General features: G+C 44.6%; 1 protein-coding gene across 3 annotated transcripts in view; it reads left to right on the top strand.

Moving 5' to 3' along the window:
* CTPS1 (CTP synthase 1) overlaps positions 1 to 24,117 on the top strand; it is a 33,125-nt gene extending 9,008 nt beyond the window's left edge. For 2 of the 3 annotated variants that reach the window (XM_004025551.5, XM_019016449.4), the window contains exons 5-19: positions 187 to 303; positions 2,778 to 2,861; positions 3,378 to 3,458; positions 7,531 to 7,682; positions 9,011 to 9,143; positions 12,606 to 12,694; positions 13,732 to 13,826; positions 14,685 to 14,747; positions 17,613 to 17,656; positions 19,011 to 19,107; positions 20,220 to 20,275; positions 20,355 to 20,451; positions 21,006 to 21,150; positions 21,722 to 21,815; positions 23,214 to 24,117. In XM_004025551.5, the coding sequence (XP_004025600.1) occupies positions 187 to 303; positions 2,778 to 2,861; positions 3,378 to 3,458; positions 7,531 to 7,682; positions 9,011 to 9,143; positions 12,606 to 12,694; positions 13,732 to 13,826; positions 14,685 to 14,747; positions 17,613 to 17,656; positions 19,011 to 19,107; positions 20,220 to 20,275; positions 20,355 to 20,451; positions 21,006 to 21,150; positions 21,722 to 21,806 (1,338 nt within the window). In that variant the 3' untranslated portion in view covers positions 21,807 to 21,815; positions 23,214 to 24,117. Of the gene's footprint in view, positions 1 to 186; positions 304 to 2,777; positions 2,862 to 3,377; positions 3,459 to 7,530; positions 7,683 to 9,010; positions 9,144 to 12,605; positions 12,695 to 13,731; positions 13,827 to 14,684; positions 14,748 to 17,612; positions 17,657 to 19,010; positions 19,108 to 20,219; positions 20,276 to 20,354; positions 20,452 to 21,005; positions 21,151 to 21,721; positions 21,820 to 23,213 lie in introns of those variants that run through there. The other variant, XM_063699835.1, reaches the window with a different exon arrangement.
* The last annotated feature ends 1,300 nt before the right edge of the window (positions 24,118 to 25,417 follow it).

Genomic DNA, 25,417 nt, shown 5'->3' with positions numbered 1-25,417 from the left:
AAGAATAACCTTTTAGTACAAAGAGTTGTCTAATTCCTGTTAACTAACATTATATAGGGTTAGAGAGTCCGTGTTACATAATTACTGATACTGAATCAGGAAGACAGAACTGTTCTAGTTGTTAGAAAACTAAACTGCCAGAGAAGGGTTTAGTGCCTAACCTCTGAAACAACTTTGTTCTTCTAGCTTGGTGGAACCGTGGGGGACATAGAAAGCATGCCCTTTATTGAGGCCTTCCGTCAGTTCCAATTCAAGGTCAAAAGAGAGAACTTTTGTAACATCCACGTCAGTCTAGTTCCCCAGGTGAGTAAGACATTGAAAGTTTTACTTTGGGGGAGATGGAGAGGAGGGAGGATAGGTAAACCGGAATGATTTTCACTCATTGTCTAGTAGTTTTCACTTGAGGTGCAGGACGCAGAGAATAAAGAACTTTGTAAGTTTAAATTTGTTACAATCATACTTTTTTGAAAAGATCAAATAGAAAACATTTGAAAAATCAGGGCAGTTGCATTTGCAGATGTAGATTGGCCGTGTGCATTTGTCTTTACTATATGGTGGAACTAGAGTAAAGAGGCTGTTTTTAAAGACAAATCTTGTGGAGAGGAGTCAATAGTAACAAAAATTGGGAAGCCGGAAAGCAGATGGATGCATAGAACCGACTAAGCTGACCTTGAGTGCCGGATCTTATGCCTGCAGCAGTGAAAGCAGAGAAGCAGCCCTGTTTGCCCTGCAGAACCCCAAAAGCTCAGGAGTGGGATGAGGGTGGGCCTCGTGTAACTACTGCTTCAGAAGACTCAAACCCTGACATCTTTTTCCTACAGTGCACAGTTGGGCGTTAGCCTCCTCCCACCTTGGCAGAAGACTGGAGGCTTGTTTTCTGGAGAGGGTTCCTGGATGAACAGACAGTAGGGACAGTTGAGGGCAGTAACACTGGACTACAAACGTGGGGTTATGTGTAATGTTATGCTGTTGACAGTCCTTGCTTTCGTCCACCATTTGGTTCCCAGAATCATCATGTTTAGGTTTGGCCATTCCATGTAGGAGGTTGTAAGATTGTCTTCTGGGGTATGGATAGCCCAGGATAAAAGACACTGGCTCTGGGGGCTCCCCATGAAATAAGCCAGCCAGATTTTCACCATGACAAGCCTACACACTCACACATAACTTATAGGTAGCATTTAAGCAGGCCTCCATACACTTGGAGAAAGCATCTGATAGGTAAGAGACCAAACAACAGAAAGAGAGAAACTTATAGGGAACTGAGGCGCTACAAGCAGAGGAAACTTTAAAAAAACACCAAAAAAACAAAAATGACCTGTCATTACTATTCTTAGAAAATTAGAAGGAGATAAGCTATATCCATTAGGTAAGAACTGGATGCTGTAAGAAAGAAACATTGAGAGAACAGAAAAGAATCCTTGGAAATTAAAAATTAGATAGCAGAAATGAAAAAGTTAAGAGAAAGTAAGTTGAGGAAATACCCAAGGAAGTACAGCAAAAAGACCAAGAGATAGAAAATAGGAGAGAAAAGGTAAAAAAATTAGAGGACTGGCTCAGAAGTTCTAATGTCCAAATAATAGGAGTTCCGAAAAATAAGAACAGAGAAATGGAGGTATAATCTGAACCCCAGGGGTCAGCAAATGATGGCCTATGGGCCACATGAACCTACCCCCCCGCCCCCGTTTTTGGAAATCAAGTTTGTGGAAATACAGCTGTGTCTGCTTGTTTATGTGCTGTCTGTGGCTGCTTTTGCTCTAGAACAGTAGAGTTGAATACTTGTGGCAGAGACTGTGTGGCCCATAAAACCTAAAATACTTACTATCAGGGCCTTTACAGAAAAAATTTTCTGACCCCTTATCTGAACAATTCAAGGAAATTTCTAGACATCAGTTTCTGGGTTGAAAGGGCCCCCTTGGTGCCTATCATATTGGATGACAGATGACCTACACCAAGGCATATTATTGTGAAGGTTCACACTAATGGGGCAGAAGTTCTAAAAGGCTCTGAAGAGAAAAATCAAGAATCATTGTGCCACTGGACCCCTCAGCAACAATACTGGAAGCTAAAAGACATTGATGCTATTTCATTAAAAATTCTAGTGGAGGCTGGGCATGGTGGCTCACACCTGTTATCTCAGCAGTTTGGGAGGCAGAGGTGGGAGGACTGCTTGAGCCTATGAGTTTGAGACCAGCCTGGGCAATGTGACAAGAGCCTCTATTTAAAGAGTCTCTATTTAAAAAAAAAAAAAAAGTCCAACAGAAAATGATTTCCATCCTACAAGTCCATGTGTAACATGTGTATCTGTTAAATGTGAGAGAAGAATAAAGATAATTTAGTACAGAAAGGAAAAGTGTGGCACATGGTTTGGGAACAGTAATTAAATACTTAAAAAATATGGAAACCCAAAAGAGGACTGCAGGCACAGGAAAGTGTCTAATGGGGGCAGGATCCTCATTTAACAGGGAAATCAATAGAAAATGCCTCCAAGTAAATGTGGAGAAGTAGCACACCAGCAAGATCAGTTAAGAGTTGAAGAGCTGTTGTTTCTAGGGATTGGAAAGGGGAGAGTGGGTGAGGGCCGATACTGCTTACAAGTTCGGTACAACCATTTGACTCTAAAATGCATGCACGTGTAACTTTGACAAACATGAAAGCTAAACTATGTAAGTGACCAAATGATCTATTTCCTTATTAAAAGAGGTTCAAGGAAAAGTCATACTTGAAAATTCCTTATCAGAGGGAAACTAACTTTTTTTTTTTTTTCTTTTGTGAAATAGCCAAGTTCAACAGGGGAACAGAAGACTAAACCCACCCAGAATAGTGTTCGGGAACTTAGAGGACTTGGGCTTTCCCCAGATCTGGTAAGATTTCCTGATAGCTGGTTGCAGTGTAATCTTTTATGTCTAGTTAAGATCACTCTATCATGACAGACAAGACCTTTGTCTTGTTGGGTTGCTTTTGATAATTGATGATGGAGAAAATAGGATTAGTTCTTTGAACCGGGCTGTAGTTTGCAAGATGTTCATACTTAGAGCGTGTTAGGTCTTGTTCTCCCCAGACCTTATTTTTCTTCTCAGTCTTTTTACTCTCATTTTTACTCCTACCTGGGAACACTAATGGAGGAAAATCCCAGAGCTCTTGTAGTTCATTAATGTATTCATTTGTACTGCCATTCTCTTATGTTTCTCCAGTTTGGCGTTTACGGATTTTAGCTTTGAAATGAGTCATAATATTTTTATGGATTATGTGCCTGGTGCTGAGAGTTAACGTTTTCGTTCATCTTAACAATGTGATGTCTGTTTTAATTTCAGTCAGGAGAAACCCCTACTTCTGTCATTTTTTCCTTCTGTCTAAGCCATCTTGTTCTCTACTGCTAGGTTGTATGCAGGTGCTCAAATCCACTTGACACATCAGTGAAGGAGAAAATATCAATGTTCTGCCATGTTGAGCCTGAACAAGTGAGTAGAAATTCCCATCTCTAATAAGTTGTTTTTTGCTTCTAATTGTCCTAAAGCCTCTTGATCAGTTTCGTGAGGCTTGTTATTTTCTAATTAGAGATAGTGGGCTGTTCCAGAGGAACCCATTGCCATCAGCCATTCCCTGCCTCTCCTGGTTCCCCAAACAACACCTGTGTCCCTCCTGCCTCTTCTCCGTGCCTCGTTGTACTTTGTGCTTCAGCCGGGTGGAGTATCTTTCGGTTCCCCTAGTACCCTCCACTCTCCCTATGATTGTACCTTTTCACTGGCTAATTTCTGTTAAGAACCCATGTCCCCCTCTTCCTGTTGGCTTGGCAGTATCCTACTCACTCTCATCCTTCAGGTTCTAGCGAAGACATAGTGTTGTCTGAGAAGCTTTAACTGCCAAACCTCCTGGCCCTTGGCCTTCAGGGTTAACTGCGTCCTTCACTGGGCTCCTGTGTGGTGTCGCACGTATGCTGCTGGTGGGCCCATCTTTCTGGTGTGTGTGTGTGTGTGTGTGTGTGTGTATGTGCGCGTGTGTGTGTACATGTGTGGTGTGTATCTCCCTTCACAGACTAAGCTTCTGGAGGGCAAGGGCCACCTCATTCAACTTTATGTTTCTGGTGCCTGGTGTCTAGGGTGTTGTAGGCTGTCACAGAGATCTTAGTGTTTTTGTTACTGTACCTATGATGCAGGAAATCCAAAACCTGTAATGTATCTAAGTGTGGTGCTCAGTATGGAAATTCTAGTGGTGATACATTGAGCGTGTAGCTTTGGCCAGGTTTTAGATACTTCTGGCCTAGCAAGTGAAGGAAATTCAATTCTGTAGCAGAATAGGTTGTCATTAAAATTGTTCAATTTTTTTTTTTTTTTTTTTAAATTGAGGCAGAGTCTTGCTGTGTCGCCCAGGCTGGAGTGCAGTGGCGCGATCTTTTTGGCTCACTGTGACCTCCACCTCCCAGGTTCAAGCGATTCTCCTACCTCAGCTTCCCGAGTAGCTTGGATTACAGGTGTGCACCACCACTCCTGGCTAATTTTTGTATTTTTAGTCGAGATGGTGTTTCATTATGTTGGCCAGGCTGGTCTCAAAGTCCTGACCTCAGGTGATCCACCTGCCTCAGCCTCCCAAAGTGCTGGGATTACAGGTGTGAGGGCGCCCGGCCTTAAAAATATTCACTATTAAAAAATGTAACAAGTATTTCCACATTTAAGTTTAAGTTTCAGATTTTTTGCTTTTTTTTTGAGATGGAGTTTTCACTTTTTCATCCAGGCTGGAGTGAAGTGGAGCAATCTCAGCTCAGTGGAACCTCCACCCCCTGGGTTCAAGTGATTCTCCTGCCTCAGCCTCCCGAATAGCTGGGATTATAGGCACCTGCCACGATGCCGAGCTAATTTTTGTATTTTTAGTAGAAATGGCTTTTTGCCATGCGGGCCAAGTTGGTCTGGAACTCCTGACCTCAGGTGAGCCACCCGTCTTGGCCTCCCAAAGTGCTAGGATTACAGGTGTAAGCTACCACGCCTGGCCTTGCCTTTTTTTTTTAAGAGACAAGGTCTTGCTGTGTCACTCTGGCTAGAGTGCAGTGGTGCTGTCACAGCTCACTGCAGCCTGGGCTTAAACAGCCCTCCTACCTCAGCCTCCTGAGTAGCTAGTACCTTAGGCGGACGCTACCATGTTCAGCTGTTTTATTTTTTGTAGAGATGAGGTCTTGCTATGGTTGCCCAGGCTGGTCTTGAACTCTTTGGGCTCAGGAAGTCTTCTTGCTTCAGCCTTCCAAAATGTTGAGATTACAGGCGTGAGCCGGCAATGCCCAGCCTTACTTATTCTTTTAATCGGAATGTTTATCTTACTGAGTTGACTTGATATAGTCTGAATACAAGTCTTTCATCAGGTATGTGATTTTCACGTATTTTCTCCCTATCTGTGCCTTGTCTTTTCATTTTCTTCTCTTTTTTTTTTTCTTTTTGAGATGGAGTCTTGATCTGTTGCCCAGACTGTAGTGCAGTGGCATGATTTCGGCTCACTGCCATCTCTGTCTCCCGTGTTCAAGCGATTCTCCTGTCTCAGCCTCCTGAGTAGCTGGGGCTACAGGCATGCACCACCACGCCTGGCCAATTTTTTTATTTTTAGTAGAGACGGGGTTTTGCCAAGTTGGCCAGGCTGGTTGCGAACCCCTGACCTCAGGTGATCTGCCTGCCTCGGCCTCCCAAAGTGCTGGGATTACAGGTGTGAGCCACCGCACCTGGCCTTCATTTTCTTAATAGTGTCTTTTAGAGCATAGACACTTTTAAATTTCGACGAAGTCCAGTCTGTTTTTTTCTTTTATGGATTGTGCTTTCACTGTCGTGTCTAAGAACTCCTTGCTTAACCAAGGTCATGAAGATTTTCTTGTAAAAGTTAGTTTTAGGTCTTACATGATCCATTCTAGGTTAACTTTTGTGTGTAGTGTGAGGTAAGGGTTGAAATTTTTACATGTGGATATCTACTTGCCTCAGCCCCATTTGTTGAAAAGACTATCCTTGGATACTATTCTATACTTCTTAAAAATAAAGGTACATTATAGATTTACTAATCTTCATAAAGTTGTTTAGACTTATTTATAGCTATTCATAATTTTTATTACTACCGTGTATTTTTAAAAATTATATTTTCTGATTAGATATACCCCATGTGTAGGAGACCCTGCTGACCTCTGTCCATTCATCTACAGCCTAGCAACCTTACTAAAATTCTATTAGTACTGATTGTTTACCTGTAAATTCTTTTGGTTTTTATGGATAAGCAGTGATATTATATGCATTATTCAGTGGCAACCGCTTCTTGTTTTCTGGTTCATTTTTTTTTCTTATCTAATGATAATGGCTAATATCTTCAGTACATCATTGAATAGAAGTACTGAAAGTGGCCATTCTGGCCTTGTTCTGGACTTTAAATAGTAAACATTAATATTAAACCATGTGATGTTTACTGTGGGTTTTTTATATTGCCAAATTTTCCCTAATCTTAATTTAACAATAATTTTTATTATGAATTTGGTTTTGAATTTTTATCAAGTCTACATCTACTGAGGGAATTGTTTTCCTCCTTAATCTGTTTTCTATTTATGTGGTGAATTCCACTGTTAAATTTCCTAACACAGTAGTTCTCAAACTTGACTGCACACTGGAATCACTTGGGGAGCTTTAAAAATACTGACGCCTGCCTCCTACCCCACGAGATCCTAATTCAAGTGGTCTGGGGTGCAGCATGGGCTTTTGACCTTTTATAAGCTCTGAATGATTCCAATATGCAGCTGAGTTTGAGAACCACTGTTCTTAGTTAAGCCATTCATAGGTTCGTGGACATGATTTTTTTAAAGCTACATTTGTGGTTTGGATCATGAATTATTATTATTATTATTTTTAAGACAGGTTCTGGCTCTGTTGCCGAGGCTGGAGTACAGTGATGCGATCTTGGCTCACCGCAACCTCCAACTCCCAGGCTCAAGTGATCCTCCCACCTCAGCCTCCTGAGTAGCTGGGACCATGGGCACATGCCACCACACCCAGCTAATTTTTTGGGTGTTTTTTTTTTTTTGAGACAGAGTCTCTGTCACCCAGGCTGGAGTGCAGTGGCACAATCTCAGTTCACTACAGCTTCAAGCTCCTAGGCTCCAAGTGATTCTCCCACCTCAGCTACCCCCCAAGTAGCTGAGACTACATGCACATGCCCACCGTGCCTGGCTAAATTTTGTATTTTTTTGTAGAGACAGTGTTTTACCATATTGCCCAGTCTGGTCTTGAACTCCTGAGCTCGAGCAATCCTCCTGCCATGGCCTCCCAAAGTACTAGGATTATAAGCATAAGCCACCTTGCCCAGCCATGAATTTTTTTTAAAGGACTTTTGCATCCATGTTCATAATAGATTGGCCACTAATTTTCTATTCTATTCTTGAGTCTGTTTTAGTAGTTTATCTAGAAAATTGTCCTTTTTTCTGTTTTCAAATAATATTTTTACAAGGTCACGTAGCTAGTAGGAGGCTGTAAGCCTGGTGAGTTTTTGCTTTTATTTAATAACTTGCTTTTTTCTAAACAGGTGATCTGTGTCCACGATGTCTCATCCATCTACCGAGTCCCCTTGTTGTTAGAGGAGCAAGGGGTTGTAGATTATTTTCTTCGAAGACTTGACCTTCCTATTGAGAGGCAGCCAAGAAAAATGCTGATGAAATGGAAAGAGATGGCTGACAGGTTTGCCTGCAATGAGGAGCTGGGAGTGCTAGCCTCCTTTACTGTTTTGTAGGGCTGGTGAAGCCGACTCTAGCCCTAGCACTTTTGCACTTTTGCACTTCTGCCATCCACTCATTAGAAGGGCCTTTGTAGTAAGAGATGTTCAGAAAGGATCTTAGCTGTCACGTAGCTGTGGCACAGATGAGGAGATCCTGATAGGGCCGGGCCAGGTGCCGGGCCTCCAGACAATGAGTTCGGGTTATGTCTTAACACGCTTGTCTCTTACCAACTAGATCAGTGCAGACGGGCGTCCTGGTGGCAGCGGGTGAGTGTGCATATCCAAAGCCCACACGAATGGCTGACAGTGGCTGGAGCACTCCTGGGTACCACCCCAGAGTTCTGAGCTGTGTTTGGGAATGTGTCTCACCCCACACCAGAAAGGGATCACATTAGGACGGGGATGTGTTGCTGCCTACTCCACTACATCCTTTTAAGGCTCGGAGATGCTGTCACATTCCTTCAGAGTTCTTCACTTCCTGTCTTAGAGCAATGGGCAGGCCTTATCTTAGTTGCAAGATGAATATGACGGCCTAGAAGCATTTGGAGAGGGCATACTCATTCCGTTGCTCTGTGAGAATCGTTTTTCATTTCAACAGTTTCCTTTCAGTCTTTGTCTGCTTACATATAGCTATCAGAATGGCAGTTTTATCATCCTTTTTCATAAAACATTATAAGCATTTTGCTCTGTTATTATATTTTACAATGGAAACTTTTAATGAGTGTGGACTTTTCTATTTTGTGATTGTCCCATAATTTGTTTGACACATGCCTTCACCCCATTAATTCTTGTGAATTGTCTGTTTATGTCTGTTATTTTTTTTGGCCTTTGGTATGAAAAAAATTTTTTGTAGGCAAATTTGTGTGAGACATTGAAACTCTTTGTAAGTTTCAAAAAAAAAAAAAAAAAAAACTTTCTTTACAAAGCCTGCCATGTTGATCTGAAAATTACTTCCTCTTTACTGGTCTGTACACAGAACTCAGATAATAGCTATTCCCGTTATATTCTTCCCAGATGTGTTTTTGTTGTTTTTTGTGGGGGTTTTTTGAGGCAGGGTCTCACACTGTTGCCCAGGCTGTAGTGCAGTGGTGGAGTCAGCTCACTGTAACCTCCAACTCCTGGGCTCAAGATCCCCCCGCCTCAGCCTTTCAAAGTGCTGGGATTATAGGATTATGGGCGTGAGCTCATTCCTGGCCAGACGTGGTTTTTTTTCCCTTGAAATAGCTATTTTGGTCTCATGATAGCCTGTACCTTCTGAGTAACTGGGTTTTTCTTGACGTTCATTTGATAGATATGATCGCTTGCTGGAGACCTGCTCTATTGCCCTTGTGGGCAAATACACGAAGTTCTCAGACTCCTATGCCTCTGTCATTAAGGCTCTGGAGCATTCTGCACTGGCCATCAACCACAAATTGGAAATCAAGGTAAGGAGGGTGGCACAGGTACAGCCAAAGGATGAGCAGGGAAGCAGTCTATAGTCTCATAGGTGCTGCGTCATATCTGCTTTCTGTTTGGAGCTCAGAATTACTTTTTAAGGAATTACTTTTTAAGGATTAAAAAGATTTGTGGTTGCTTTGTGGCTTTGAGAAGACAGTAGAGCATTTTCAGGAATTAATGAAGGGGAGAGATGGCTAGAGGAGAGGGTGAGAAAGACTTGAGTTCTTGGCTATGACTATCAGGTAACCAAATAAAATGCCCTGTGGAAATGGGAACCACTGGTGGACCACAGGCGTGCTGCACAGTTGATAGCTGGAGGCTCTTGGAGACTTTGTTGGCATGTGGGCTGCCTTTCCTAACCTGTGCTTATCACTTATTGCAGAGTGGGAATGACAGTATTGACCTCATGGAGCTGTGAGGTTTCTCTGGGATGTAGGGCGGGCACTCAGTAAATGGTAGTTACTGTGTTCTGGTCTGTGCCATGGCGGGCAGCAGCTGAGCTGGCGGAATCGTGGGGCATGGCCCTGCTTGTCTGTGGGTGGCAGTAGAGTGTCATGGTTAAGAGCATGGATGCTGTGGCTGGGCATGTTGGCTCACGCCTGTAATCCCAGCACTTTGGGAGGCCAAGGTGGGCAGATCACGAGGTCAGGAGATTGAGACCGTTCTGGCTAACACGGTGAAACCCTGTCTCTACTTAAAATACAAAACATTAGCCAGGCATGGTGGCATGTGCCTGTAGTCCTAGCTACTTGGGAGGCTGAGGCAGGAGAATTGCTTGAACCTGGGAGGTGGAGGTTGCAGTGAGCCGAGATTGCACCTCTGCACTCCAGCCTGGGCAACAGAGTGAGACTCTGTCTAAAAAAAAAAAAAAAACCATGGATGCCTGAGCCCGGTGACCAGGGCTCAGATTCTAGCTCTGTCATCTACAAGCGGTGAGACCTAGACAACTTACTTAACCCTCTTTGTGCCTCAGTTTCCACATCGTTAAAAAGGGATGGTGATGGTGCCTTCCTCCTAGGGTTGTTGTAAGAAGTTCATGAATACAAAGTGCTGAGAATTATGCCTGGCATATGGTAAGCACTATGTCAGCTGTCCTTAAACCCTCCCTTCTGCCTGTCCCCTTTATTCCTTTTCTTCCTGGCCCATCAGCTGAAGCTTTTCAGGAAGAGATGAAGGTCAGAGGTAAAGCTGGGGCTCAGTGCTGAGGTTGTTAAACGGGCCCCATGTAGCTGTCCCCACATTGGGGTTTGCTTTCTACTTCCCAGGTGTTTCTCAGCGTGAGAGTTTAGTTTGCTTTGTGCTGCTGGACAGGTTCCTGCAGAATGGCCTGTTGTACGTGTTTTAAGAATTTAAATCCCATTACACAGCCCTGACTTCTTATTTGCTAGTTCTTTCCATCATTCATTTATTTTATCCACTTGGAGTTAGTCTGTGGCTGCCATGTGTTTGTTAGGTGGCAGAGGATGAGAGATGGATGAAAAGGCAACAGTCTCTGCCTTTAAGGAATATTGAGTCTCTTAGGAAGGAAGGAGCACATAGCAGAGGCTGAACCTGCTGTGGCAGACACATGAGGAAGGCAGACTTCCTCATGGAGGGACACCAGGTTGGGTTGGGTAGGATGGAGAAGGCTCGGAAGGGGCATTCCTGTTAGAATAGATAGAGCACGTCCAAGGGCTTGGAGATGTGGAGCAGTTGGAAACACTGTGGATGGAAATTGTGAATTGGAGGCTGTCTGGAGACAGGCTGGTGAGGGCCTGCCCACAATTCCATGAACTGGGCCAAATCTGGGTCTTACCCTGAGGTTCAGGAAACTAACTGCAGGGTTTAGGTAGGAGATTGTAGAAAAATGGTGAACACCCTAATTTAAAAAGTGGGCACAAGATTTGAACAGACAGTTCCAAAAAAAGATGTGGGTGATAAACACGAAAAGGTGCTCAACACCTCTAGTTGTCAGGGAAATCAGTGCACGTGAAGTCACAATGAGATAGTGACACAAACCCACTAGAGCAGCTGAGTGTTAGAGAGGCTGTGGAGCTCTTACCTTGCTGCCGGGAGCGTAAAATGGCACCACCACACTAGAAAACAGTCTGGTAGTTTCTTATCAAGGTAGAGACATGTGATCCAATAAGTCCATTCCCAGATACTCACTTGAGAGACTTGAAAACGTCCACAAAAAAAGATTTTTATTCAGATGGACAAATTATTCGTAATAGCTGAAATCTCGAAACAACCCAAATATTTATAGCCTGTCAATGGATCAATTTGTAATGGTTTATTTATATAGTAGAAACCACTCAGCAATGAAAAGGAAGAAACCAGGCCGAACACTGACTGGCTCAAGCCCATAATCCCAACACTTAGGGAGGCTCTGCTGTGGGAGGATCGCCTAAGGCCAGTAGTTCGAGAGCAGCCTGGTCAACATAGCGAGACCCCCGTCTCTGCAAAAAAAAGAAAAGGAACAAACAACTGATAAACACAGCAACATGGATGAACTTCAAAAACACTAAGCAAAAGAAGCCAGACACAAAAGGTTATATACTATTTGGCTCCATTTATATGACGTTCTATAAGAGGCAAAACGAATCTGTGATGATAGAAATTGGATCTGAGGTTGTTTGGGGTAGGAGGTAGAGGGGCACATTGTGGGAAGATGGTAACTTATGTTTTGTTTTGTTTTGTTTGAGATGGAGTCTCGCTGTGTCACCCAGGCTGGAGTGCAGTGGCACGATCCCAGTTCACTGCAACCTCTGCCTTCCAGGTTCAAGCAGTTCTCCTGCCTCAGCCTCTTGGGTAGCTGGGACTACAGGTGCATGCCACCACACCCAGCTATTTTTTTTCTTTTTTTTGTATTTTTAGTAGAGATGGGGTTTCACCATGTTTGCCAGGCTAGTCTCGAACTCCTGACCTCAAGTGATCCACCCGCCTCGGCCTTCCAAAGTGCTGGGATTATAGGTGTGAGCCACCATGCCCGGCTCATTCTATATCTTGGTGTGTATGTTTGACAAAACTCTTCAAAGTATGCACTTAAAATGCTTGTATTTTATTGTATGTGAATTATGCTTCAATATGGTAGAAAGAAAAAGAAAAAACCCACAAAAGCTGGGCGGAAGATGGGCTGAGGAGGCTGTCATTGAACAGAAAGCCCTCTAGAGTCTGCTGCAGAGGCTTAGCTGAGACCCGATCCTGAACACAGTAGAGTGCGGAAAGAGAGAGATTTGGGAGTTTAATGATTTTGAAGGAAACTGTTGTATTTTAAAACCTCATATTTAAAAAATGTTTAAGTTTTAAATATATTAAGATGATCACTTTAAAGCCAGTATTAAGATGATCATTTTAAAGCCAGAATCAAGAAAGACAACTTTGATACAATGATAATATTATCTAAAAATTAAGAAAGCACAGCCTGGGGTCACGAGCCTGCTTTTCTTCCCTGTCTGAATAACATCCAGTACATAGATTCTGCGGACTTGGAGCCCATCACCTCGCAAGAAGAGCCCGTGCGCTACCACGAAGCTTGGCAGAAGCTCTGTAGTGCTCAGTGAGTAGAGTTCACTGCCTTGGGTTTCCAGAGTTCTTTTGGTTTGTTTTAATGAAAAAGTCCTCTTCTTTTCATGTGCCAGTAGTAGGTAATTGACTTGTTAAAATATTTTTTAATTGTTGAAAAGACTACATGCCATCTGATTTAATCCTTAAAAAATGCAGCTTGTCAATATCATTGGATCTGAAAAGCTGCTCTGATTTTGATATTGTTTGCCATATGCATCTATTGATGAGGCTCATTTAAGGATTTTTCATCCAGAACATTTGATGAGTACCCATCAGTAGAGTCTCATCAATTGTTTTGGCAGCTGTTATTTATAATAGTAAAACATTAGCAAGAATTTCTGGTTCACTAGAACAGTTGAACATTACGGAGGTGTACACCTTCTTCTGAGTGTCTTGGTCAGTACGGCACACAGAGCTGATGAAGAAAGGTCCCCTTAGGGGAGCATTTTAAGCCAAGAGGTAAAATAAATTGTTAATATATGTATTTAAAATTTTGGGCTGGGCACAGTGGCTCATGCCTGTAATCCCAAAACTTTGAGAGGCTGAAGTGGGAGGATTGCTTGAGCCCAAGAGTTCAAGACCAGCCCAGGCAACATAGGGAGACCCTGTTTCTACAACAAAAACAACAAAACCAGCTGGGTGTGGTCCCAGCTCCTTGGGAGATCAAGGCTGCAGTGAGCTGTGATCACACCACTGCACTCCAGCCTGGGTAACAGTGTGAGACCCTGTCTCAAGAAAAAAAAATTGTGAACAACTCAGTACCAAAGATAGTGCAGTGGCCGTATTGCAATTATGTATACTATCTTTTTCACTTGCAATAAGCATGTTCTTAAGTTACTAAGAAAAGTCCATAGTTTCGTATGCAGTTTCTAAGTTGATAGTGTTTACATACAATTCATTGTCACAATAGCACAATGTATGGGGTTAATTCATGGCTTCAAGTGTCTTGGTAATGGCCCGTTAGGCGATTATTGCAAGCTGGACTGGTAGAAAAGGGGAATTGCCTTTGTGGTTTGTTCTTTTGTGCAGTGGAGTGCTGGTTCCAGGAGGATTTGGTGTTCGAGGAACAGAAGGAAAAATCCAAGCAATTGCCTGGGCTCGGAATCAGAAAAAGCCTTTTTTGGGTAAGGAGCTCTGCAGTGCAGTCTTCACTTAAGAGTAGGAAAGAGCAGGGAACGGTGCCACGTGGGAGCCTATGAACAAAGTGGGGGGATTACTGAAACGTGCTGTCTTTGTGGATAGGAGCCCAAGTAGAAGCCTTCATGTTTTCTCTTTGGAGACAAATTCAGTCTTGGAAAGCTTATTTATGCTTATGAGCTACATGTAGATGTCGTGGAATTTTGAGAGAATGAATTGTGAATTCCTGTCCATTTAATGAACCCAGCTGTTTGCAGCACATGTGAGGTTGAGTTTTATATCTGCTCACTTGGCACAACAGCTGACTGTAATTGGACAAAATTATTTTGCATGCCTCCTGGTGCTGTACATTTTAGTAATTTTCAACTTGAACAATTGTAAATAAAACCTTAATGAGAGAGGGTAAGAAAACTTGAATTTTAAAGTACTGAGGCTAGGCACGGTGGTTCACGCCTGTAAATCCAACACTTGTGGAGGCTGAGGCAGGAGGATTGCTGGATCCCAGAAATTTGAGGCTGTAGTGAGCCAAGATCTCTCCACTGCACTCCAGAGTGGGCAACAGCAAGACCCTGTCTGGGGGGAAAAAGTACTGAATAGAATATCACTTACTTCTAAAATCAGATGACTTTGCAAATCTAGAATTTTCATCTACTTTACATGCAGTTTTTGAAATCTAATACAAGTAAAGTGTAACAGCAGAGAGTACTTGTTCATAGCAGGAAGTTATGAGTTTGCGATTATAATTCTCCAAATAAAGGACACAAAGGCCATTGCAGAGGCTGCTGGGAAAAGTAGGAGCTGCCTTTTCAATGGAGTTTTGTTTGTTTTTTCCCCCCAACTGGAAGGCGTGTGCTTAGGGATGCAGTTGGCAGTGGTTGAATTCTCAAGAAACGTGCTGGGATGGCAAGGTAAGCGTGCATTAAGACACTCATTCAATTCCCGCTTGTGTATTTCTGGAGGATATGAGGCCTGTTGCCGCCTGGGTGATCAGGAGCTTTGGAGAAGGGCAGGCCTGGGTTCCTAGCACCTCATGGTGTGCCGTAAGGGAGCTGCCTTGCCTCTTGAGGAACAGCACGGCTCCTCCATGCAGGAAGGAGGGAGCACAGCCAGACTCCCTCCTTTGCCTTCTGCCTCTGTGCTCCTGTTCTTGAGAGTCTGTCACTTTGATCACCGTGGCCACCATCCTGAAGCTGGTGCCTGGTGAGAAGTCCTTGTCTTAAGTGAGGCTTGGGCAGTTATTATGAGAACCTGGGCTCTGGAGCTATTGAAACTGGGCTCAGATTCCAACCTTACCGCTTATGGGTGATTTTAAGCAAATTACTTAGCCTTTATGGGCCTCCGTTTTTTCTGTAAAATGGGAGTAGTAAAGGTACGTACTTCACATGATTAAGGGAGATAATGTATGTAAATAGTCTCTAGTAGTGCCTGGAAAATAGGGAAATGCTCAGATAATATCAGCTCTTCGCCTAGCTGTGTATTACTATGTGACAGACCTCCCTAAAGCTCAGTGGCTCCCAACAGCAGTGACTTCTCATCTCAGTATTCTGTGGTTTGGCTCAGTGCCTGGGTTTCAGCTGCACGTGGTGTACTATCTGAGATGGCACACTCCTGCCTTGCGTTCAGCTGTGAGCTCGGCCCAGCCGGGACGTCAAGATGCTGTTTCCACCTAGTGGCTCATCATTCATTAATCCAGCCCAAGCTTCCTCACACAGGGTGGGCAGCTGGCCTCCAAAATGACAGGCCTATTATGCAGGCACTTATCAGGCCTGCTGATGTCCCATTGGCCAAAACAAGTCACGTGGCCAAGCCCCGAGCCGGCAGGGGAGGAGAACACACATGGGTGTGAGGACTGAGCATGCTGCACTGAGGCCACCCATGGAATGGTCCACCACAGCCCATTTATTCTCTGTAGCCCACCCGACAAATACTAGATTTTCAGAAAGACCTTGTAAATTCTGTGGAAAATAAAGTAACCTGAAGGAATGTAAAAGCAGTTTGACTTTATAAAGAACAAGTGACTCTGGTGGCCAGCATATGGTTTAGGGCTGGGTTTCATTCACCCTTTCCCTGAGAGGCTGCTTCATAGTGACCTGGGGGTGTGGCTCAGTTTGGTAGACAGCATGCCCTTGAGTGCTGGCTTCTGAGTCCTGAGAGGCACTGTCTTATCACCTGCCACCCCAGAGCTGGCTTTCTGGCCTCCCTGGATCCTTCACAGCCCCAGACCTCTGCCTCTCACTTAGGTTCCCAAATGGGTAGGTGCTTTGGTGATGAGCTTACACTTCAGTTGAGACTGGACCCTGGTTCAGGCCAGGAGGAGAACAGTGCCCAGCATTCACATAGTACCAGGAACTTGGTCCTTTGCCTTTTGGTCTTTAGTGGTTTTGCTTTGGTTAGGTAAGTTCAATGAAGGTTAGAAAGGTTGAGTTGAAATCAGTTCATTTCTGACTGAGCTGTTGAGTGAAACAGTTGAGTAGGGCTTTGTATTAGCTGCTGGAGATGAAAGAAGTATAGAAGAAATAGTACTTGTTTATCTCAGAGAGACAAGAGTCTGAAACATTAAGACAATGTAAAAACTTGGTTGGGCATGGTGGTGGCTCAGGCCTGTAATCCCAGCACTTTGGGAGGCTGAGTTGGGTTAATCACTTGAGGCCAGGAGGTCGAGACCAGCCTGGCCAACATGGAAAAACCCCATCTCTACTAAAAATACAAAAATTAACCAGGTGTGGTGGTGTGCGCCTGTAATCCCAGCTACTTGGGAGGCCAAGACATGAGAATCACTTGAATTCTGGAGGTGTAGGTTGCAGTGAGCCAAGATTGTGCCACTGCACTCCATTCTGAGTGACATAGTGAGACTCTTGTCTTAAAACACAGACAAACAATATAAGAACTGTCACAGGCGGGGCGCAGTGGCTCACGCCTGTAATCCCAGCACTTTGGGAGGCCGAGGCAGGCAGATCACCTGAGGTCAGGAGTTCGAGACCAGCCTGACCAACATGGAGAAACCCCGTCTCTACTAAAAATACAAAGTTAGCTGGGCATGGTGGTGCATACCTGTAATCCCAGCTACTCGGGAGGCTGAGACAGGAGAATCGCTTGAAACCTGGAGGTGGAGGTTTTGGTGAGCCGAGATCACGCCATTGCACTCCAGCCTGGGCAACAAGTGTGAAATTCTGTCTCAAAAAAAAAAAAAAACTGTCAAAGATACAGTATCTAATTAAAAATTACTAGGTTATGCCATTAGTTTTGATTTTCCCATTTTGTACTGATTGACTTTCCAGAGAGTTATACTTAACGTAGAAAAATTCACGTGTGTGTGTGTTGAGTATTTTATGTCTTAAAAATGCTATTTAATGCCGGTCTGGTGGCTTGCACCTGTAATCCCAGTACTTTGGGATGCCAAAGCAGGAGGATTGCTTGAGCCCAGGTGTTTGAGACTAGCCTGGGCAATATAGCCTTTGTCTCTCCAAAAAATGAAAAAAAATTAGCTGGATGTGGTAGTGTGCCCCTGTAGTTTGACCTTCTTGGGAGGCTGAGGCCGGCGGATTGCTTGAACCTGGGAGTTCAAGGCTGCAGTAAGCTATGATCGCACCACTGCACTCCAGCCTGGACAACAGTGAGATCTCGTCTGGGGATGAGGTCAGGGGGATGCTATCATTAGTTTTTGTTCTAATCACTGATCTTAAACTGAGGAGGGAAGTTGTGTTTAGAGCTTAGCAATGAAACTATTGATCGCTTTTGTAACTATTTTCATAACAAGTATTTTGGTATTTCAGATGCCAATTCTACAGAGTTTGACCCTACGACCAGTCATCCCGTGGTGAGTCAAGTGTTTGAACCTCCACAGGGCTTAGAAGGGTGTAGAAGGGGCATTTATGAACGTGATTGATGATTAGAGACAGGAAGTGAGACTGCTTGAGTCCATCCCAAAGAACCCTGAGGTTTTGGGCACTCAGACCTACCAGAGAGGAAAAACTTTTCTTTTTCATTATGTAATTCCTCCCTAATCTTTCATTGACCACAGAAAGTTTTTAAGACAGGTACCAGCCCAGGAAACTGGAGGGGATTCCTGATTAAAATTATTCTCCATCCCTACTCCCCTCAACTCCCAGAACACAGTATAGATACTAATATGAGACCCTGGCATGTGTACTTACTGTGTGCCAGCCGCTGCTCTCACTGCTTTCATATGTATATTATATATTAATTCATGGGATCCCCAGCCATAGTCCTGGGAGAACTGCTGGGTTGGAGCACTGGTTGGCTTAACTGTATCCAAAGATTTTTCAGGCTGGCGTACCTTGCGTTAGATTTCATGCCGAGGGCATGTGGCATTCTCAGCCCGCTGTACTGTTAGGCACATGGAGGAGGGACGATGCCTTTAATCACCTTTGAATTCCCAGCCCAGGGTGACAGGGATGTAAAGGGAAGGGCACTTATTTACGTTTTTCAGCATTCAGCAAATGTGAATGCGTACTATATGCTGGGACTGCCCTTGTCACTGAGGACACCTTGCTAAATGAGATGGACAAAGTTCTTGATCTCACAGCACTTAGACAGCATCACTGTGTTTGTTGACCTGAAATTGAACTTTGCTGATACTAAGGCCTCAGGAGTGGACCAGCAAATGTTTTGCAGCATGGGGCTTTGGGGTCAGGAGGAACAGGGCACAGAGAGCCTGGAATCAGAAGGTGCCTGGGAACGCTGGGCTGAGAGGTGGACTGGGCCATCAGTGCATGGCCCACCCAGTCCTCAGATGCTTGCTAAGCTGCAGGGTGCTAGCCCTGCATCCCTTGCCTTTGAGTAGTCATCAGGCTAGCTGGGGCGATGACAGACATGTTATGACACATCCAGTCCGTGTCTGTGCTACTGTATCAGTCTTTCTAAGGAAGTGATGCTTACCGTCCACAGTGCTGGGGCGGGACTAGCCTGAGGAGGGGCTGCTGTGGTCCTGTCTGCAGATCAGGAGGACAGGCTGAAGGACGGAGCCTCCACCCAACCGAGGTTACAAATGCCAACTGGGAGGCATTTTCTTCTGTGACAAAATGTCTCATAAGGAAAGCCTGGAGAATTAGAGCTTACTCACAAGCCTTTGCCACCCACTCAGCGAGGGAGGTTTCTCTCTAGCAGAAGCAGAGTTCTGTAGTTGGTGTCTGTTTTCTGAACATCTCCAGGTCGTAGACATGCCAGAACACAACCCAGGGCAGATGGGCGGAACCATGAGGCTGGGCAAGAGGAGAACCCTGTTCCAGACCAAGAACTCAGTCATGAGTAAGAGCTGCCTCGCGCTGGCCCAGCCTTTGGCTCTGCGTGCCCAGGACGCGTGTCTTAGGGTGGTGCTGTGGCTTCGAGGAGCAGGCTGGCTTTTTTTGGTTTCATTCTTGCTTTTGAAGTTCATTCTTTCCTCTCTTATTTATACCCTCTTAGGATGCACTGTGATAGCCATAGAAGCAGTGTGGGTCTTAGAAAGGACACTGGCAGTGCAGTCAGACTCCTAGGCATGGGCGCCTCAACAGAATGAGGCAGTGAGGTTACATTCATCCTTATCGGTTACTTTCCTATTAAGACCAGCCATATCAATTGCTGATGTTTGGCAATTTTTTCACACAAAAATGGCAATTTCATATGATTCAGCCTAAGTAGATTCTGTTCTAATAAAGTACTAATAGATGCTGAAGGTTTAGGGTAGTTTTCGGAGGAAAATAGTTAAGAAAATGACTATTACACAGATTTCCTTCTTGTCTACTGGGAAAATTCTGCCTTTACTGTATTAGCAGAGGCACCCTTGTGTCTGTCCGGACGTTCTGTAGCAGCATAGCTGGAGTCACTTGAGTATCGGATCTTTCTCTTACCAACTCTGATGTTCTGTGGATTTGGGGATCTCGAGGCAACTGTGAAATGAGTCAGTAGAGCAGCCCATTCGCAAATGTCCAGCTTGTTCACATGCAGCCACTGAGGGCTGATGACCTTTGATGACCATGATTGGAACTGAATGGTCATCAGAGGTCATCTGTGCAGCTCTTAAAATGCCTCCCATCCTGCCACGTTCCCAGGGCCTTGCCGTTTCGTACATCCTGATTTGCTTTCCAAGGCAGTTTTCTAGCAGCAAAGTGCCCATACTTTGCAATCATGTGTTTGAGGGTGGTGATGAGAGTCTTGTTTCTGTTACAGCTTTCTGTAGTGTTGTCAGAAAGAGTCAGAAGCCCAAGAATTAGTCTAAACTGTGCTGTTAAGAGCAGGTGACCTTAGCAGAGTCATCGAAATAGCCCTCAAAAGACCTGGCTGTGTGGATGATGAAAAGTAAAGCAGGAAGGAGGATGTCTTTGTGAGCGCATCATCCTGTGAGATAAAGTTCTTTACATCCAGCCCGTTTGTTTTGCCAGGGAAACTCTATGGAGATGCAGACTACTTGGAAGAGAGGCACCGCCACCGATTTGAGGTGAGGATTCCAGCTTGCTGGTACTCTGGAAAGATAGTGAGCTGAGAGACCAGCAGAATTATTTTTCATGCCTCAACAGGTGAATCCAGTCTGGAAAAAGTGTTTGGAAGAACAAGGCTTGAAGTTTGTTGGCCAAGATGTTGAAGGAGAGAGAATGGAAATTGTGGAATTAGAAGGTGATTATTCGGGCAGTTTTATTTAGTGGAAAACTTAGTAAAGTTTTCTTGGCATATGGGAAAATATAAAAATGTTATCTTGTTGCTCCTGACCTAACAGAATTAGGAAGCAGCACTGTCTCATGAGGGAAGGGGTCTTGATAAACGTGGGGTCTGGACGCTAGAAAGTTCTTTCTGGTACATGGCCTTCCTCAGGGAGCCATTTAATTTCTGGCCGCAGTTTCTCCTTCTCCAAAATGCTTGGAGTTGGTACTAAAGCCACTTCAGCCCTCTCCTGAACCGCAAGACTCAGTCTACAGAAATCCTGGGAGCCAGGGTCTTGGGCGGGACCCTGGACAGGAGGCCTTCAGCCAGGAGGGGACAGCACAAACAGTGCTGAGAAATGGTGTCAGATCACTCATGCTTTGAGGTTACCTTTATCTAGATTCAAATGAGAAAGTCATTTTCAAATTATTTTAGGGCCTATGGAAACAAACATTTAAGCAGATTTTGTTCTTTTACACTTTGTGCATAACCTTCACAATGAAGCTGTTTCTTTTGAATCTCTATTTCAGATCATCCCTTTTTTGTTGGGGTTCAGTACCACCCTGAGTTCCTGTCCAGACCTATCAAGCCCTCCCCACCATACTTTGGCCTCCTCCTGGCCTCTGTGGGGCGGCTCTCACATTACCTCCAGAAAGGCTGCAGGCTCTCACCCAGGTAGGCGCACTCTTCGCTTCTGTAATCCATTAGTCTTCTCTAGTCCTTTAGGTGGTCGCTGATTCATTACAGCAACACGTCACAGTCAGTCATAAGAAAAAAAAGCCACAGGCACCTGGGGCGAAAGTTTCCTCTCCTTTCCCGGAGCTTTCTCACAGTGTTTCCCTGGCATATTGGCCAGGTCCCCCTTTCTGCAGCATCTGAGCTCTGGTGGTGCTGACCAGATCACACGTGGCGTAGGACCCTCTGGCCCATGTTAAGGGGAACTAGTTTTTCCTGGGAAGTAAGCCACAATGGGTAGGTTTATGTCCCATTGCCACCTTTATCCAGAACCAGTACTCAGAGTTGGTGGTAGGGTGTGTGACTGAAGTATAAATGGAATGTATATCTTTTGTAGCTAGAAGAAGGAAATCCTTCTGCAGTTTCATGTTAAATATATTATGTAGCAAACAGTCTTTGTGATTCCTGCCATGTGCAGGCAAGTGTCCCTGTAGGAACCGTGGTTGCAAAAACAGGGACGTAAAGTGAGTTTTTGGTGGGAGATGATGCGTAAACCATCTGAATTCTACAGGGACACCTATAGTGACAGGAGTGGAAGCAGCTCCCCTGACTCTGAAATCACCGAACTGAAGTTTCCATCAATAAATCATGACTGATCTTGTAGCGTAAGTGGTACTTCAAAGTTTTAGTTTTTAAAAACATGGTGATAACACACTGCGATTGCAAGAATATCATGGAAGTTTAGGGCTGAAAACTTTTATCTGCCAGGAATGAAAGTGGTGAGGTCCTGAGTATAATCCAAAGGTTGAGAGAGAAAAGAAAGTAGTGAGGTCATTGTGGGTATCAAATGGGCAGTCCTTCCTCCAAGTTGCAGTGCACCTCCCAGTCCTGCCCTGGGGATGACAGCTTGGGGAGCATGGTCACTGGGCAGTTGTCTCAATACTGATTACTACATTCTGGTGCCAGTCTGACCAGTTCTGGGGCGGGGAAGGGGAGCGTCTGAATTCTTAGACCCTATTGTTTGATGTAGCTGTAAATTTTGGAGATCTTGAAGGAAGGGACAGATACAACAATGTGGCACTTGTCATTTCTGCAGAGCCTCAGGTTTTCATCAGGAAGTACTTTAAAACTGACACTGCTTAGATAATTTTTTTTTGTTGATTGCTGCTTATTCTGAAATTCCTTCAAAGTTGGAACAATTGCCAAATAGACATTGAATGTTTGTCTATTAAGTGACAGGGTTTGTAGGTTCATAAAGTGCAATAACTGTGGGCACTGCCACGAAATGTAAATGTCCTTTGAGATAACTGTGTGGACTGTGTTGGCAGAAGTACGCATTCTGCTGGTGAGGTATCAAATGAGGGAGTGTCAGTCATCTGGGGTCTGGAAGAAGAACCAGGGGTATGGGTGTGTGGTTCCACCACTCCTGTCCTAAGGCCTGGGCAGGGGGACCTCCCTGAATCCTGCACACCGTGTGTTCATCACCAGTGGGCCTCTGGTGCTGGGTCAGTGCCGGTCTGACCTGCTGATCCCAGCTGTTTCCCCTCCTGCCTTGGTTGGTTGACCCCCTGTCCTGGCATAGCCTAAGTAGGTGGTGGGTAGGCATGAGAAGTTAGTATCAGGAGGAGGGCCTGTGTGCTAGGTAAGCGTTTAACACGGATGGACTCATTAATCCCCTGACCAGGGAGTTTGCTATAGGCTGTTTCACAGTCTAAGGAGCTGATACAACAAGAAATGTTACCAGTGAAGGAGGTAGATATTTGGTCAGTTACATGGAATTTCTGACTGCCTCGCAAGTGGAGAATTGCCCGTTAGTGACACTGTTACGAGGTGCTGTGGAGAAAGAATGCTTGCATTGGGTGGTTGTAGAAGTCAATGTGTGAGGTCTTGAAAAGGTCTGATTCTGTAGGAATTATAAATTTAGCGTCTAATTATTCCCAGTAGGCTCCTTCTACTCCATGAAAAACAGGCTTAGTTTCCCATGGCAGCTGACTAGAAATTCTAACTTTTCTACTTTAATGTACATCATATAATTCCCACTTTTTTTTTTTTCTTTTAAACAGGGATGATTCTTCAAGAGACCCTTCAAACTTGGGTAGAGTTTACAGCTCTGACTTTACACTCGGCTTTGGACACTTTCTTTAAATTATGTTTTTATTAAGATTATTTTATTATGCAGAAAGGTATTTGGGAAACTTGTCACTTGCATGTCCCATCATGTGTACTGGCTCCTCTGTGGTGTCTGCCTGTTGCGTGACACTCTCCTTGCAGTTCTTGAGTTGCGGCAGAACATCGCGATGGGAACCGATGGTGGGTGGGGCTGCAGAGTGCCCCATCGGTCACCTTGTTTCTCAACTACCTCGCGTCATTGCAGATGCTAGCGCGTTGCCTGTCGCTTTCCCTTGGATACCTAGACCGTTATAAAGTGTGCCACATGGACTTACCGAGCACGGAGAGAGGATTTTAGCTAGGATTTGAACACTTGGTGCTGGGAACCTCAGGGTGTTGCTTGCCACTAAGCCATGAAACCAGAGACAAAATCTCTATACTGCCCTGAGTTGGGGGGATTCTCAGTGCCAACTGTGGCTGGTCCTCATCCAAAGGGACGGTCAGTTTGGTGTCAACATGAAACACCAAGATGTCTGTCTCTGAAGCGTGATTTTAAAATCCCCATGCCTGTGGCTGTGCTTCCTATTTCTAGGGCTGGGAAACACTCCTTGCATCAAGGGGTCACTTACAGAACAAAGAATCTTTTGGGGAAACTTCCTCTAAAACCCTCTCATATATAGACAGCTTTGACTGGAGGGTCCATTTTTCTTCCAGGATGGTGTTACTGCAGTTGAAAGGGCAATATGAAGTTACTTTCTTAATGTGACCTAGCAATAGGCATAGCTACGTGCCACTATATTCTGGCCAGACTCAATGTGTACTCTAACTTAAGAAATAAATCAGTAATGCAGAACAAGAGACATGCTTTGCTTCTCATTCTCTTTATGTCATTGGCCAGATGGGAAGCGTCTGAGCACGTTGCTGGCGTGCCTATGTGCAGTCAGCTGAATTGTCAGTGCCGGGTGCTCCTGCAGGTGAGCAGCCTTGAGTCAGCAGACAACCTGAGAGTTTGTTTAAAAACTAAGAAATGAGGCTTTCTTTTTAATAGGAACCAGAATTTTTCATAAAGCTTCAAATACAGGTTCTCAGCATGTAGAGTGAGATGAAAAGGTGCATGGGTGCTATTATGGTGCTATTTATGACTGAGAAAGGGGAGGGATAAGCATGGTTTAGGAAGGTGGTCCTTTCTTCTGCCAGGCACTAGACGTGGGTACCCCATATACACAGCCAGTGAGCAGTGGGCCAGACTGTCTTCACCAGCAGAACTGCTTGTTATGGTACTTTGAACGTGGCTGATTGAGCATAATTCTAACCTCTTCTCCCACCTGGTGGTACCAGGAGATTGTCTTCATTTTAAATTTTATTTATTTATTTATTTATTTATTTATTTATTTATTTATTTGAGTCAGGGTCTCACTCTGTTGCCCAGGCTGGAGTGCAGTGGCACAAGCACGGCCTGCTGCAGACCTCCTGGGCTCATAAGATCCTCCCACCTCAGCCTTCCAAGTAGCTGGGACTACAGGTTCACATCACCACGCCCAGCTAATTAATTTTTTTTTTTTTTTATAGAGAGACAGGGTCTCGCTGTGTTGGCCAGGCTGGTCTTGAACGCCTGGCCTCAGGCGATCCTCCCATAGTGCAGGGATTATAGGCATGAGCCATTGCACCTGGTCAATAGTCTTTTTTTTGAGATGGAGTCTTACACTGTTGCCTGGGCTGGAGTGCAGTGGCGTGATCTTGGCTCACTGCCACCTCCACCTCCACCTCCCAGGTTCAAGTGATTCTGTTTGCCTCACCTTCCCAAGTAGCTGGGATTACAGGTGCCTGCCACCACGCCCGTCTAATTTTTTTCTATTTTTAGTAGAGATGGGGTTTCACTATGTTGGCCAGGCTGGCCGTGATCTGCTCATCTCAGCCTCCCAAAGTGCTGGCATTACAGGCGTGAGCCACCACGTCTGGCCCGTTTTTTTTCAAACATTCCCCAAACTGAGGGTCTGACACGCCCGTTGTTGACATCATGGCCCCCCACAATGGCTGGGTGTGCGGGTGGTGTGAAAAAGCCTCCCAGTAATTAAGTTCCTGCCCCTATGTTTAAGACCACTTTGGCTGATCACTTGTCAAGTGCTGGCCACATAATGTAAGGTTTCTGAAAAAAGAG

The sequence above is a fragment of the Gorilla gorilla genome, chromosome 1, assembly GCF_029281585.2.
Source record: "Gorilla gorilla gorilla isolate KB3781 chromosome 1, NHGRI_mGorGor1-v2.1_pri, whole genome shotgun sequence".
Lineage (NCBI taxonomy): Eukaryota > Metazoa > Chordata > Mammalia > Primates > Hominidae > Gorilla > Gorilla gorilla.
The sequence above is the reverse complement of the archived record's forward strand: the minus strand, read 5'-3'. Positions and strand labels throughout refer to the sequence as shown.